Raw genomic sequence first — 12,981 nt, forward strand, 5'->3', positions numbered from 1 at the left:
CCAATCAGCTTGTCAACCATTTGTAAGGTACACCAGGTCAGCCATTGGAGGCATCAGGGAGCTGCGAGGGCAGCAGGGCAAACGTGAGACTCTGCTGGTGGGAAGGTCAAGCCTTGGGCATAGACAGCTGGGACCCAAAGCCTGGGCGTGTGATATCCTCCGCTCCACGCTCCCCATGCCAGGCCTGTGATGAGTGGGGAGGGGAGACTGGCCTGAAAGTGGGAGCCAGAGCCCTCATGAGGGGGCTGTTCCAGGGCTGGGGCTCTGAGGACTGAGAAAGGGATGAGGCTGTTCCCGATCAGCCTGGGGTCAGGTCTGCAGTGCCCTGCCTCAACTTCTGGAGACAGGCTAGGGAGAGAGAGGCGTAGTGATGAGGGGAGCACAAAGCCAGAGCCCCAGGAGACAGTGGACCACCCCTGTCTCTGCCCCAGGCCCACCGCCTGCCACCTGGTACCCGGCGGGCACTCCTTACATCTGGGTGAGGAGGTATAGCTTCATGATGTTTTCCTTCCACTCAGGCAGGTAGGCCAGGCTGGTCGCCACTTCCTTCTTGATGGGCCAGGCCCAGGCCTCGAAGAAAGGCACCAGGTTCTTCTGCACTTGCAGGGAGAACATCTTGACCCACAGGTTCATCTTGTCGACGTTGCTGGTGGGCAGGTTGGTCTGGTTCCGGTACTCGGTGAAGAGGCGGATGAACGGCTCCCAGCCGAAGGCCTCTTGGAGCTGTGGGAGAAGACATGGGGGGTGGCTGAACAGCTGCAGTTGCCACTGAGCACCCCTGACTGTTCACCCGGTACTGGAACTGGAACCCCGGTGCCGGAGGGAAGGAGGCCGCTGCAAGGTCAGTGAGCTGCAGCTGCTTCTCCACAGGAGAAAACCCAGGGACTGCGTCTGTCAAGGCGACAGAAGCGACAGGCGCTTTGGCCTGCCCCCCCCCCCCCCCCCGGGCTGCCACCACGCGCCACAACTGACTCCGTGGCCGTGGGTGGTTGTTTCCAGGACAGACGGGGGACCCGAGGTGCAGGGTGAGAGGGCTGGTCTGCAGCAGGAGCCCCGCCAGCCGTGACCACACACTGCTCCATGTGGTCAACCCTAAGACGTTCCCTTCAAGAGCTGAGCTGTGGCTCTGTGGTGCCTCAGGCCTCCCGCTCTCTCACCACAGGAGGGGCTTGGGGCTGACGGAGAGGCCTGCCCGGAGCAGGTGCTCATCACTGCAGTGACGGTGGCCAACGCTGACCAGGGCTGTTCCCCGTATCTCACCAGCACCCCGTGACATGCTCAGATCCCCCAGGATCAGCAGTGGGCTGACCAGACAGCCCCAGCCCACAGCTGGCCAGGGTGACATCCTATTTGATCATAGGTCCATGATGGTCTGCAAGGAAACTGCGTGGCCTTGGGAGAAGGGCACACAGGGGGCAGCTGTGTTCCAGCCGCTCTCGAGCCAGCCCCTGACCCCCACTGCCCTACGCACAGGGGCTCGACCCCCATGAGCATGAGGCTTGCACGGGACTCGAGAAGTACATCTCAGCCTTCCCTCTTGGTCTGGGGGCTCTGCCAAAATCTGCCCAGCATCAGAGCTGCGCAGCCGTGCAGAGGCCGTGCCTGGCCTGCCCTGGCTGGGGACGGCAGCCTGCCTACGTGGCAGCCAGAGGTGGACAGACAGACGGAGTGCAGCGAGTCTGACACCTAGGGACCCTCCACTGGGTTTCTCAGGCTGTACTTTTTCTGAGGAACAGCCAGTGGATTCAATCCACTGACCTTTCAGTTAGCAGCTTAACACATCACGTGCTGCAAAACGGGGCTCCTGCTGCCACGAGCACAGCCCAGTGGGATATGAGCCCCAGTGCTCCCAACACCCAGGACGCTGCCAGGAGCCATGAGCCACTCACTGGCAATGCACTTGTGTGCCTGGACTTTTCTGAGGACCTGAGGGACGCGGTGGTCCTACTCGGTCCACCCGTGGCTGGACTGGTAGCTGGTGCCATTGGCTGGGGGCCCCAGGCCCCGTTCTCACCATACCCGCCGGGACCCTCTGGCCTGGCTCTCACCATAACCGCTGGGGCCCCCTGGCCCGGCTCTCACTGTACCTGCAGGTAGGTCTCCAGAGCCGTCCAGGCGTTCCAGTTCTTCACGCTGGGGCCCTTGCTCAAGTAGATGCGCACCCGCTTCTCCCGCACTGGGGGCCACAGGGCGATGTTGGCCCGGCCCCGCGGGATGCCCAGCACCGTCTCATGCACATACACGCACCACAGGTTGCAGGTGGCCTCCGTGGTGTGTGGCGGGAACTCCCACTCCTGCCGCTGCTGGTTGCGGCCCAGCTCATGCACCGGCCCCCACAACCCCTTGGCCCGGATGAGCTTCTCGCTGATGAGCTCCTGCACTGACTCCAGGTGGCACATGATGGGGTACCCCGCGTGCATCCAGCCTGTGGAGGAGGGGGAGTTCAGGCCACGCCCCCAGCTCCTGGGTCTCCTCAGGCCTGGCAGCCCCAGGGACTTCAGGGCTCAGGGTCAGCTGTGCCGACCAGGCCCTCCAGTCTCCTCTGATCAGCCCTCAATCCGCTTGCTGACCCAGTGACAGGAGGGCCGCCACGGGGGCTGCCACGTGAGCCCTGTTTCCACGGGCTCCCCCACCACGTGGCTACAGCATGATCACAGGGACCATCAGCCTCCCCCCATCTCCCACGCAGTCCCCTCCCCAGCACAACACCTTCTCTTCCCACGGCTCCTCTGACTAGCTGGGCCACCCGCCACATGCTTCCTAAAGCTGTCCCCTCTGTGCTGACCCTTCTTGATATGTCCTTCCTTTCTTTAAGCATAGATTTCTTTCCTTCCCATTCGAACAGCAAAGTCTGTATCTGTGTGTCGTGTCTTCTATCTACTGGCTGTGGGTGAGGCTCTCAGACCCTGCACGGTGTCCACCTGGACCCCTCGCAGGGTGTGTTTAAGTGAGGCCCCTCGGACAGTGCACACAGCATCCAAGCACCTACCCACTGAGATCTGCACATCAGCGACAATCCTCTGGGGCAGGCGCAGGGGGAGGGGCTCAGCGCCCAGCCTGGCCACGGCGGCCATCACCTCGTCCCAGAGGCGCAGCACGGGCTCAGGGTTCTCCAGGGTGCGCAGGTTGACGGTCGGCAGGGTCAGGATGATGTTGTCCGTCGCGAGCTCCCCCCAGGGCCCTGGGTGCTCCTGCAGGCGCCTCTTCCACTCCTCCTGGGACGTCTCACCTGGAACAGAGGGCGCGGCTTGAACCGCAGAAATGCCAGCCTGTGCCCCAGGAGGAGGGCGAGGCCACACCTGTCCTCTCTCTGGGTCTCCAGGTGCGTGGCTGGGGTCCACTGCCTCTGCTCATCCAGAGCTCCCTCTCCTGGCCCCAGCTCACCCAGCTTGTAGTAGGGGGCGTGCACAGCCCCCTTGATGGTGAAGGGCACCTTGCCCAGATCGCAGCTCTGCGGCACGATGATGTACAGCAGGCCACCCCAGAGGCAGGTGATGGACTTGGTGGGCTTGTCCAGGCAGCAGCGGTTGATGACGAGGGGTGCGCGGAAGAGCTTGCTGGCCCTGGTCAGGTCATCCGTGTGGCATCCAATCTGGATCTGAGTGGAGAGGCGGGGTCACCATGGAGGTATAGAGCGGGGCTTAGAGGTGGGTACCCAAGAGGGTCATGGCTGTTCTCCAGAGGCAGTGGGCAGAGAAGGGGTGCACAAGTGGGCACACAGGAGGGTCAGGGGCTGGCCCTCAGGGACAGTGAGTGGGTGGAGGAAGGAGGCCCAGAGGTGGGCATCCAGGGTAGATAGGTGTCCACCTCTCATAGACTCCCGAAAGTGTCAGGGTAGGAGGTAGGAGGAAGCCCCCCAAACACCTGGGAGTATGAGGGGCCATGTCTCACGTGGGTTGGACTAGGGGTCCTGTGTCCATACCCCAAGGGGCTCAGCAGCCTTAGAGGCTTCCTGTGCAGCATGGAGACAGGGAGAGCTGCCCTGGGTCCCAGAGGCGAGGGCAGGGCCTGCTCCCTATAGCTATGGCCGCCAGGCTCACCTTCAGGTCTGCGGACGCAGCTGACTCAGGCATCGACACCTCTATGATCTGCCTGGAGGGGATGTAGAGCCCGGTGCTCATCCAGCAGTACCTGGTGCCTGCCAACAACACACAGGTGAATCCTCCATGGGGGGGAGGCATCCAGAGGAGCCTCGGGAGAAAGACCTGGCTGTCTGAGTGCCCTGCAGGCACTTCTCCTCATGCGTGGCTCACTGAGGGTCAGTCTTTCCTCGGAGGAGAGCTTGTCCTCCCTCTGCACCCGCCTCAGCAGCCACAGGTGCTGGATGGGGCCTCTCCTCCACCCCAGCATCACCCAGCGACCCGCCTGCACTCTGGAGAGCATCTGGCAAAGGCTGAAGGTGTAGAGGGATGTCCAGGTGGCCTGCTGTGCTCCTGCTTTCCCACCCCCAGGATCAAACGCCATCGCAGTGCCTTGAATCTCCAAACTGCCCATCCCCAAACCTGCGTCCTGATCCTTGGCCCTGCCCACTTCCCTTCAAGCCCCCTACCTCGCCCCCAGGCCTGGGTCCCACCCACATCACCTTCATGTCTTCTCCAGGCTGAGCCTTGACTACACCTGCCCCCAAATCCCACCCATATCCCCTCTCCACGCCCCAGACCCAAGCCCCACCAGCATCCCCACTGGCCCCGCATCCAGGGACTTGCCAGCATCCCCACCCAGCTCCACATCCACATCCCGGGCCCTGCCAGCATCCCATCCTCCGCACCGGGCCCCACATCCCGGCCCGCCTCTCCCCACCTGGGTTGGTGCAGTCCACCTCCACCGTGATTGGCGATTCCGAGGGGCGCAGGTAGGGGCAACTGTAGATATCGTCGATCTCCGGGACCAGCAGGGCCAGGTCGCTGCCCGAGTGCGCCAGGCCGGTGGCCAGGGAGAGCATGGCGCCGCGGCAGCAGTCGTTGATGACCGGGTTCTCGCGCGTGGCCACCGGCAGGCGGTAGCGGCCGAGCAGCTTGCGCAGCAGGCGGTGCACGGCTGTGTAGGCGGGCACACCGTCGGCCGGGATCTGCAGGAAGGCTGCGCCGTCGGGGCCCAGCTTGGCCAGCCAGCCCTTCTCCACGTTGCCGCGCTTGCGGCCCATGATCACCTGGAACTCGGCCAGCGTGGCGCGGAAGTGGTAGGTGCGGACGCCGGCCTTCGGGGTGCGGAAGGGCCCGGGGTTCAGGCTCTGGCTGGTGATGCTGATGCCCAGGCGGTTGAGCAGCAGGTTCCCCGGGAAGCGCGCCAGCGGGGATACGCCCGGGTTCTTGAAGGCCCACCACCAGGCCTGGCCGCCCACCAGCAGCCCGCCGCCCTCGGCCACGAACTCCTGCAGCTCCTGCACGTCCACCTCGCTCGTGGCCTCCATGCAGTAGACGCTGGCGTCGCCGGGCAGCTGGGGCCCCGGGCTCACGTCCAGGCCCGCGCCGGCCAGCAGCCCGCTGAGCGTCCGCATCTCGGGCGGCACCACCACCCTGCCGCGGCGGCCCGCATCCAGCCAGCGCGCGGCGTTGAGCAGGAAGTGGGACAGCTTGGTCACCGAGAAGAGCGCCTTGTGGCCGGTCACCACCACGCGGCCCCGGCCGTAGCGGGCGGCGGCCACCACGCAGCCATGGTAGGTGTCCAGCCCCAGCGGGAAGGCCAGCGCGCCGTGCACCAGCAGCTGTGATGGGAAGCAGTCCGAGTTGGTGATGTCCAGCTCCGAGACCCCACGCAGGAGCTCGTCCCTGTCGTCTGACAGGTCGTCCTCACAGCTGGAAGAGACAGTGCAGCAGAGGGGCTGAGAGGGGGACCCTGGGCGGGAGGTCCTCCCGTGTCCACTCAGTGGGTGCGGGAGTCCCTGGTGATGGACACCTTCAAGGCTGGCAGTGTGAGGTCCTCCCGTGTCCACTCAGTGGGTGCGGGAGTCCCTGGTCATGGACACCTTCAAGGCTGGCAGTGTGAGCCCCCACCCACTGAGGCACCTCAAAAGAAAGGCCTGCCAGCCTGCCTGAAAGTGGCTGCAACTTGACCACGGTAAGGGGCAGGGGTCCCCTGACACACAGGGTCACCTGCCTTAGCAGAGATGACTCTGTGGGCGCCAGCAAGGACTCCCCCGTCAGGGCACTGAGGGACCTGCTGGGCTTGGGGGCTTGTTAAGGGGGAGGCAGCTCACATAGTGGTGCCCCTTCACACCCAGAGCATGAATTCTCCCCCTGAAATCTCTGCTGTGCTTGGCCCCCAGACTGAACCCGCTGCCATCACTCACTGTGGCCCTCTAGGACCTCTTAGGGTTGTCAGAGACAGCCTAGTGGGTAAGGAGCTGCACTGCCAACACAAAGGCACAGGGTTCAAATCCACAGCTGCCCCTCGCCTCCGCAAAGCTGCTGCAGGGTCTGCGCAGAGTCAGTTCCAACTACGACAACAAGCTTTCCAAAGGCAGACGGCCTCCTGCTGAGGAGCAGCTGGGGGTTCAAACCGCCAACCTTTGGGTTAGCAACTAAGTGCTTAACCACTGTGCCACCAGGACACCTCAGCCTTGCTGACTCCATGCTCGGTTTCATGTCCACTTCCAAAATCCAGCCACACTGTCTGATCCACAGCAGTTCCGGGATGGTTCGGGGTGGGCGGTGGGCACAGTAAGATGGGGCACTTGGCGGCTGCTAGCAGCCTGCTGGGCAAGCCTGCTGCCAAGGAGCTCTCAGAGCGGCCGAACAGCAGGGAGGTCACTCAGAACCGCGGCACCCCGAGCCCAGCAGTGTTCTTCCAGCACCTCATATGCACGGGGAAGCTGGATAAGAAATCCAGACCCTGAAGAACTGAGGCCGAAAGAACGAATCTGTTTTGGAGGAAATGCAGCCAGAATGTTCCTTGGAAGTGAAGACAATGAGACGTGGTCTACTAGGGGCCTGGGATTAGGAAGAGCCAGACCCCGGGGAAAGATGCCATGGTTAAAGTGAAGGTGAGCAAAGAGGGAGACCCCTAGGGCGGCTGGGCCGACACAGTGACCTCAGTAATGAGAGCAGAGACTGTGAGGCCGGCCAGCGTCCAGCAGGGCTGCGCGTCTGTGCGTGGGGCTGTCAGGAAGTGGAATTCTCTCCATGACGTCTAACAGCAATGACAACATATTTTCAATATTCTGGACTGAATTAATTTTATTCTTCTTATTCCAGCTCTTTATGCATCATATGAAGAACCGAGTGGGAAATGTACTGCTATTCTTAGAGCCTTGTTTGTATCATTCTCAGAGTTTATTTTCTACAAATAAAATCTGTGGAGAACCAGGAGGTTGTGGCAGGGTTGGGGCAGAGGGCTGAGTGGTTTCAAATGTGGGACTTTCCTGTGACCCTAACCCAGAAGGACCCCATTCTGCCTGCATCCAGCCCCGCCGTCCACTGTCTGCTCCACAGTGGGGCACAGAGCCACCAAGGGTGACTATGCTCCGTCTGTTCCCACCAGGAGTGTCCTCCCACAGACACGGGACACTCACCAACCCAAATAGGGAGCTCAGGTCCCGGGCACCTGGTGGGGCACGGGGCTTGTCACTGGGGGATCTCCCAGAGCGGGCCATGCCTCTCTTGTTGAATAATGCCATGCTGTGATACTGTGGGAGGAACTGGAGACAGTCATCATGCCTCCACCACTTGTGGCTTGCAGAACTCTCACCAACAGATTTGCACATGGCCATTTTCTCAACTCAGCTTGCGCTGGTGGCCTTGTGGGTAGGGAGGTGCACTTCTAGTCTAAAGGCAGGCAGTTCAAATCCATCCTCTGCAGGAGGAGGATGGGCAACCCCCTTCCCTGACATTTACGGCCTTGAAGACTCTCTGGGGGGTGGGGGGGGCAGTCAGCTCTGGGTGGGCTCTGACTCAACAGCACACAACCTCTCAGGAGGTGTAGCCCTCTCCTGAAGGCCATGAAGACCTCATGAGAGGACTCTGCAGCGCTGACCATCCCTCCCCATCCATCTCACCCCTCTGCAGGCTTCAACCCTGAGACCGCCACTGTGTGTCCAAGGCCGTCAGCCTAAACAGACATCATCGGCCAAGCCAGACGGAAAGTCCCAGTCCTGTGACGTTAATCACTTTTCTCATGTAGTATCTTGGACACTTTACATTTTTATTTTCCTTTTTAAATGTGAAGACAAAACTAGGAAGATGCCTTTTGATTCTTATAATGCCAGGTTTCGGCAAGCTCTGGTGGCCTAATGGCAAGAAGCTGTACGGCAATCCCAGAGGTGAACAGTTTGACTCCAACAGATGCTCTGCTGGAGAAGGAGGGACAATCTCCTCCTGTACCAGTCAGATCCTATTTGATGGCATACAAACACCACATCATCATCATCATCATCATCATCATAATAGTAATTCAAGGTTTCTCTTGTAATTAGTTTTCTGCAAGTGAAGTCTGTTAGAAGGTGGACCACTGCATTTGAAGTTAGTCCATCAAGTGGGGCTGGGTCTCTCCTTTGGGATTCCTGGTGGCTTTGTGTACAGCTGGTGTATTTTTCTACCACAAATACGTGATAAAATTACTCAGTGGACCTATCTGGATTTGTGTTCTGATTTTATTTTTATTAACTTCTCTCCTGCAGTAGTTAGACTTGTAGATAAGTCACCTTTATGTTATAGACGCTCCTTTGTCCCCTCCGTGACTTTTAGGCAGCATTCCTGCATTCACCAGTTCCCGGGGAGAGATGGGTAATCTCCGCCCATGTGATCTGCAGCCTGAGAGCCCATTGAAGGGTCAGCTGTGCGTCAGTTCCAATTCGATGGCACACAACAACAACAACAACAACATTAATATATACACGTTAACATAAGAATGAAGAAGTGAGGCCTTTGAATTGTGAACTGGATTGCCGAAAGGACAGGCGGCTAGATCTGCTGAGCAGCCAGAATGCTCTTCAAAGGGAGGCTGGAGGGACACTTTGGGAGTGTTACTAAGAGAGGCCAGGCCCTGGGGAAAGACGGGGAGCTGGTTATGTAGAAGGAAAGACCCTGTGCGAGATGATGGCTCAGTGACTGCAGCCGTCAGCACCAGGGGGCAGAGGCTGTGAGGACGGCGCGGGCAGGGCACGATTGCACTCCACGCTTACAGAGGGTGACAGGGACTGCAGTTGAGTCTACGGCACCTAACAACATGATTAAAAAGATCTTATTCACATTCACGTGTTCACCAAAAGGTCTTAACATAAGCTGGCAGGGTAAGCATAGCCAGGGCCTGACCTGACTGGGCACTTCCTGTGAAGAATGTGAGTCACATTCAAAGGTCTTGGTGGGGTGCACCGTCTTCTGTCTCTCCTTGCTGTGAAGATATAGAGAGCTTACCACCTGTTACCCCAGAGAGGAGGACCTGTCAGACTCTCAGCCGGAGGCAAGGGCTAAATAATCATGGGACACACAGAGCGGCTGGAGCCACTGTCACAAGCACCTGACGGCTCAACTTGAGGTAAGCAGATCGAACCCACTGTGGGCCTTGATGACAAGGCCACATGACCTACCCTGACAATTCACGTCAGTGGAACAGACACAGCAGCAACACTACATGCAACTGTGTACAGCGAATGGTCTACACCTAAAGGATGACATAGAATCACCCTGTACATCACCTCCGTGCCATGGGGTCATCTGGTGACTTAGGGTGAATCCACAGTCAGTGTTTTTTTGTGTTGTTGTTTTTTTTTCACAGTCAGTGTTAACATCTACCTCCCTGGCCTAGGAGAATCTGAAGGGGAGGCAGCTCCCCAGGGTCCATGGACTCACCTGACCAGGACGGGTGTCTTGGGCACCTTCTTGGAGACCTTGAAGAAGCTCGTGTCCCCCTTGTTGTCAGTGAAGTACACACCGGCCACGCTGGTGACGAGGTTCCCGGGGAAGGAGAACAGGACCCTGTCATCATCGCCCTGGCCAGCCCAGTCCCAGGCTTGGCCCCCGATGAGCAGGCCCCCTCCCCGCTTCACAAACTGGACCAGCTTCTCAGTCATGGCCTTGTTGTAGGCGTTGATGCAATAAACACCCAGGGAGTCCTTGACTTCTGGCTCGATCTTGGACTCCATGCTGGAGCCCTCCAGGATTTTGGCCAAAGGTGCCAGGGACGGGTGAACCCCGATGGGGGCGCCTGGGGAGGAGCACAGCCAGCCCACCACGTTGAGGAGGAAGGGCGTCAGCTGGGCCTCCACCAGGTAGTCCTCGTGGGCCATGACCACCAGGCGGCCCCGGCCGTAGGAGGAGGCGGCGATGAGGACCTGACCCATGTCGTTCACCATCACAGGGAAGGCGGCTTCTCCAATCAGGAGCAGTTCACAGGGAACGGCATCTTCGGGGACATCCCAGCTTGTCACCCCATTCATGAGGGCCTCAAAGGCAGCAGTGGGGGTTGCCATCTCTGCAGCTTCTGCCGAAGGAAGCAGAGACTCAGTGGGGGGTGGGGGGAATGGATAAGGGACAAGCATCGCTCTTCCACCAATGAGCAGCCAGGCTTCCCACCAGGCAGGTGAGATGAAGGTGGTGAACGGCGCAGCACTGGTCAGGGGTATGTGCACCTCGGGGACCGCACTTCTCTGCCACAGGGGCCCATGTGGGGCAGTGTCCTCCCATCCAACCCACTTGACTCCCATTGCTGGTCCAACCCCACACGATGAACTAGGTCTTTAAAGAGTCTTGGACCTCAGAGGTCACAGAAGGGTCGTCCTCTGGGCTGGGTCTCAGCCCCAAACCTCCAGAAGCCATAGACCACTACAAACAATGACATGGTGGTTATCACTTTGGGACATGGGGACATCAGTGTCCCTGCTTCTTCACCAAGACACCCAGCCCCCAAGGCCACACGTGACCTCCAAGACCCAGGACAGAGCATCTCCAGAATCAGGACCCCAGGGCTCCTCACCCTCACTGACCATTGGGCAGCCCTGTATATGTCGCCTTCCTGGCCTGGGTGCCCACCACCTCTAATAACCCCACTTGGTTCCAGCCCCCCCTCCAGTGACAAACTTGGTGATGGATCATGATTACAGTCCAAACTCGGAGACAAGACCGGAGTTAGGGCTCACATGCAGGTAACCTGGCGGAGGTTACAGTCCCTATTCAGGTGGGCACAGTCAGGTGACAAGCTGTGATTTACAGCTCGTGCTCAGTGCAGAGCTCAGATTACCGCTCATGCTTGCTCACCAGGCTGTGGTCACAGTACACACTCGAGGGACTGTAGCCCACGCTCTGACGACAGTGACAGCAGGCTCTGGAGTGGCTGTAACTGCTGAGAGTGGGAGGGAGGGTGTCTGAGGTTGAAGCACACCTGACTGGGACTGGGTCCTCCTGGGCTATTGAGGAGGGCGTTGGCAGTGTGTGCAGAGGGCTGTCCTGAGGGTGACAGGGAAGAGCTGGCACTGACTCCCTCTCACAGCGGTCAGGTATTCACACACATACACCCCACCCCAAAGAGGGGTCAAATGTCTTTACATGGCCAATAAAACACAAACAAAAAGATGTTATTCTAGTATTCTTTGCTTTCAGCCAGGATCCATCTGACATCAGCAGTAATATCCCTGATACCATGGCCTCTTCTAAACCCAGCTTGAACTTCTGCCAGCTGTCTTTCAATGCACTGTTCTAGCTACTTTTGCAACATTAATGATACTGTTTGATAATTTCCATATTCTCTTGGATCACCTTTCTTAGGAATGGGAACAAATATAGATCTCTTCTGGTCAGTTGCCAGTCAGCTGTCCTTCAAATCTCCTAGCATAGACTGGTGAGCAGGCCTAGGGTAGCATCTGTTAGTTGAAACACGTCAATAGGTATCCCATCTATTCCTGGAGCCTTATTCTCTTGCCAATGTGTCCAGTGCAGCCTGAATTTCTTCCTTCTTCACCACTGGCTCTTGCTCATATGGTACTTCCTGAAATTTTTCAGTGTCAATCAATTCTTCTTGATACAGTGATTCTGCATATTCCTTCCATCTTCTTTTGATGCTTCCTGGATCATTCAAGGTATTCCCCATGCCATATCTCAGTATTGCAACTCGAGGCTTGAATCTGTTTCTCAGTTCTTTCAACTTGAGAAATGCCAAGTGAGTTCCCTCATGGTACTGACGAGCTCAAAAAAATGCAGAATTTCTTTAAGTCAGCTGCACTGATGGTAATGTAGGCCATATCACACTGGAGTCTGAGTTCTCAAATGCCTGTTACACACCAACCATTTAGAGGTGCATAGAATCAACATGCTAAGCCTTCATCAGAGACAGAAGAGGTGAGCGGTAACCCACCTCATGACCCGGCCTGAATCCTTCAGGTTGCTGCTGTGCTGTTACAGTTACAGATAGCAAACAATAAAGGAACAGGGAGCCTTGCACGATGGGAAGAATGAGGTTACAATGTGTAGACTCTAATCACGGCTATACAACTAGGTAGACTGACTGGTTGAAGGGATAACAAATTCTGAAAGGTAAACTTTCTGAAATAAATTATCTCCAAAATACTATGAGGAACCCCCAACTTGGTGGGCATTGACTCATGTTCAACCTACAGATCAGTGTGGAGAAACCCGGGCCACTGTATGACTGAGAGTCGCCTATTCCATGACGATGCTCTGGCTTCCTTATATTTCAGTGTTTCTTGGTATGTACATATGAAGTTCTAAAATTTGCTAAAATAAAAAAAAAACAAACCAAAAAAACACAAAACCAAAAAACAAACAACACACACAAAAGCAAAATAATAATAATAATAAAAAACCAAAGCAAACACCTAACAAAGAACCAAATCAGAACAGCAGAGGCTTTGTCACCACCACCCGCCAGTTCACTGCGTTCTGTGGGTTTGCAGAGATGGGACGTTCAGCACAGTATCCAGGTAGAAAGGCCTGGCACTCCACTTGTGAGAGGCTGTGGTTATTGTGTACCATTAGGTCAGAGCTGACCCCTAGCTGACCCTCTGGTGGGTCTTCAGAGGCTGTTAATGTCACA

The 12,981-nt window shown here is 57.6% G+C and overlaps 1 protein-coding gene across 1 annotated transcript; it reads right to left on the reverse strand.

Annotated features, from left to right (window-relative positions):
* Positions 1 to 468: 468 nt before the first annotated feature.
* Positions 469 to 10,405, reverse strand: FAM115A (family with sequence similarity 115, member A). The gene is made up of 7 exons (XM_006887178.1): positions 9,786 to 10,405; positions 4,801 to 5,795; positions 4,041 to 4,138; positions 3,385 to 3,598; positions 2,990 to 3,229; positions 2,088 to 2,425; positions 469 to 723 (listed from the first exon to the last, which is right to left on the reverse strand). Exons 1-7 carry the CDS (start codon positions 10,403 to 10,405, stop codon positions 469 to 471), a joined length of 2,760 nt encoding a protein of 919 aa, XP_006887240.1.
* Between the last annotated feature and the right edge of the window lie 2,576 nt (positions 10,406 to 12,981).

The sequence above is a fragment of the Elephantulus edwardii genome, unplaced genomic scaffold (assembly GCF_000299155.1).
Source record: "Elephantulus edwardii isolate Elephantulus edwardi_28Jun2011 unplaced genomic scaffold, EleEdw1.0 scaffold00055, whole genome shotgun sequence".
NCBI classification, from domain to species: Eukaryota; Metazoa; Chordata; class Mammalia; order Macroscelidea; family Macroscelididae; genus Elephantulus; species Elephantulus edwardii.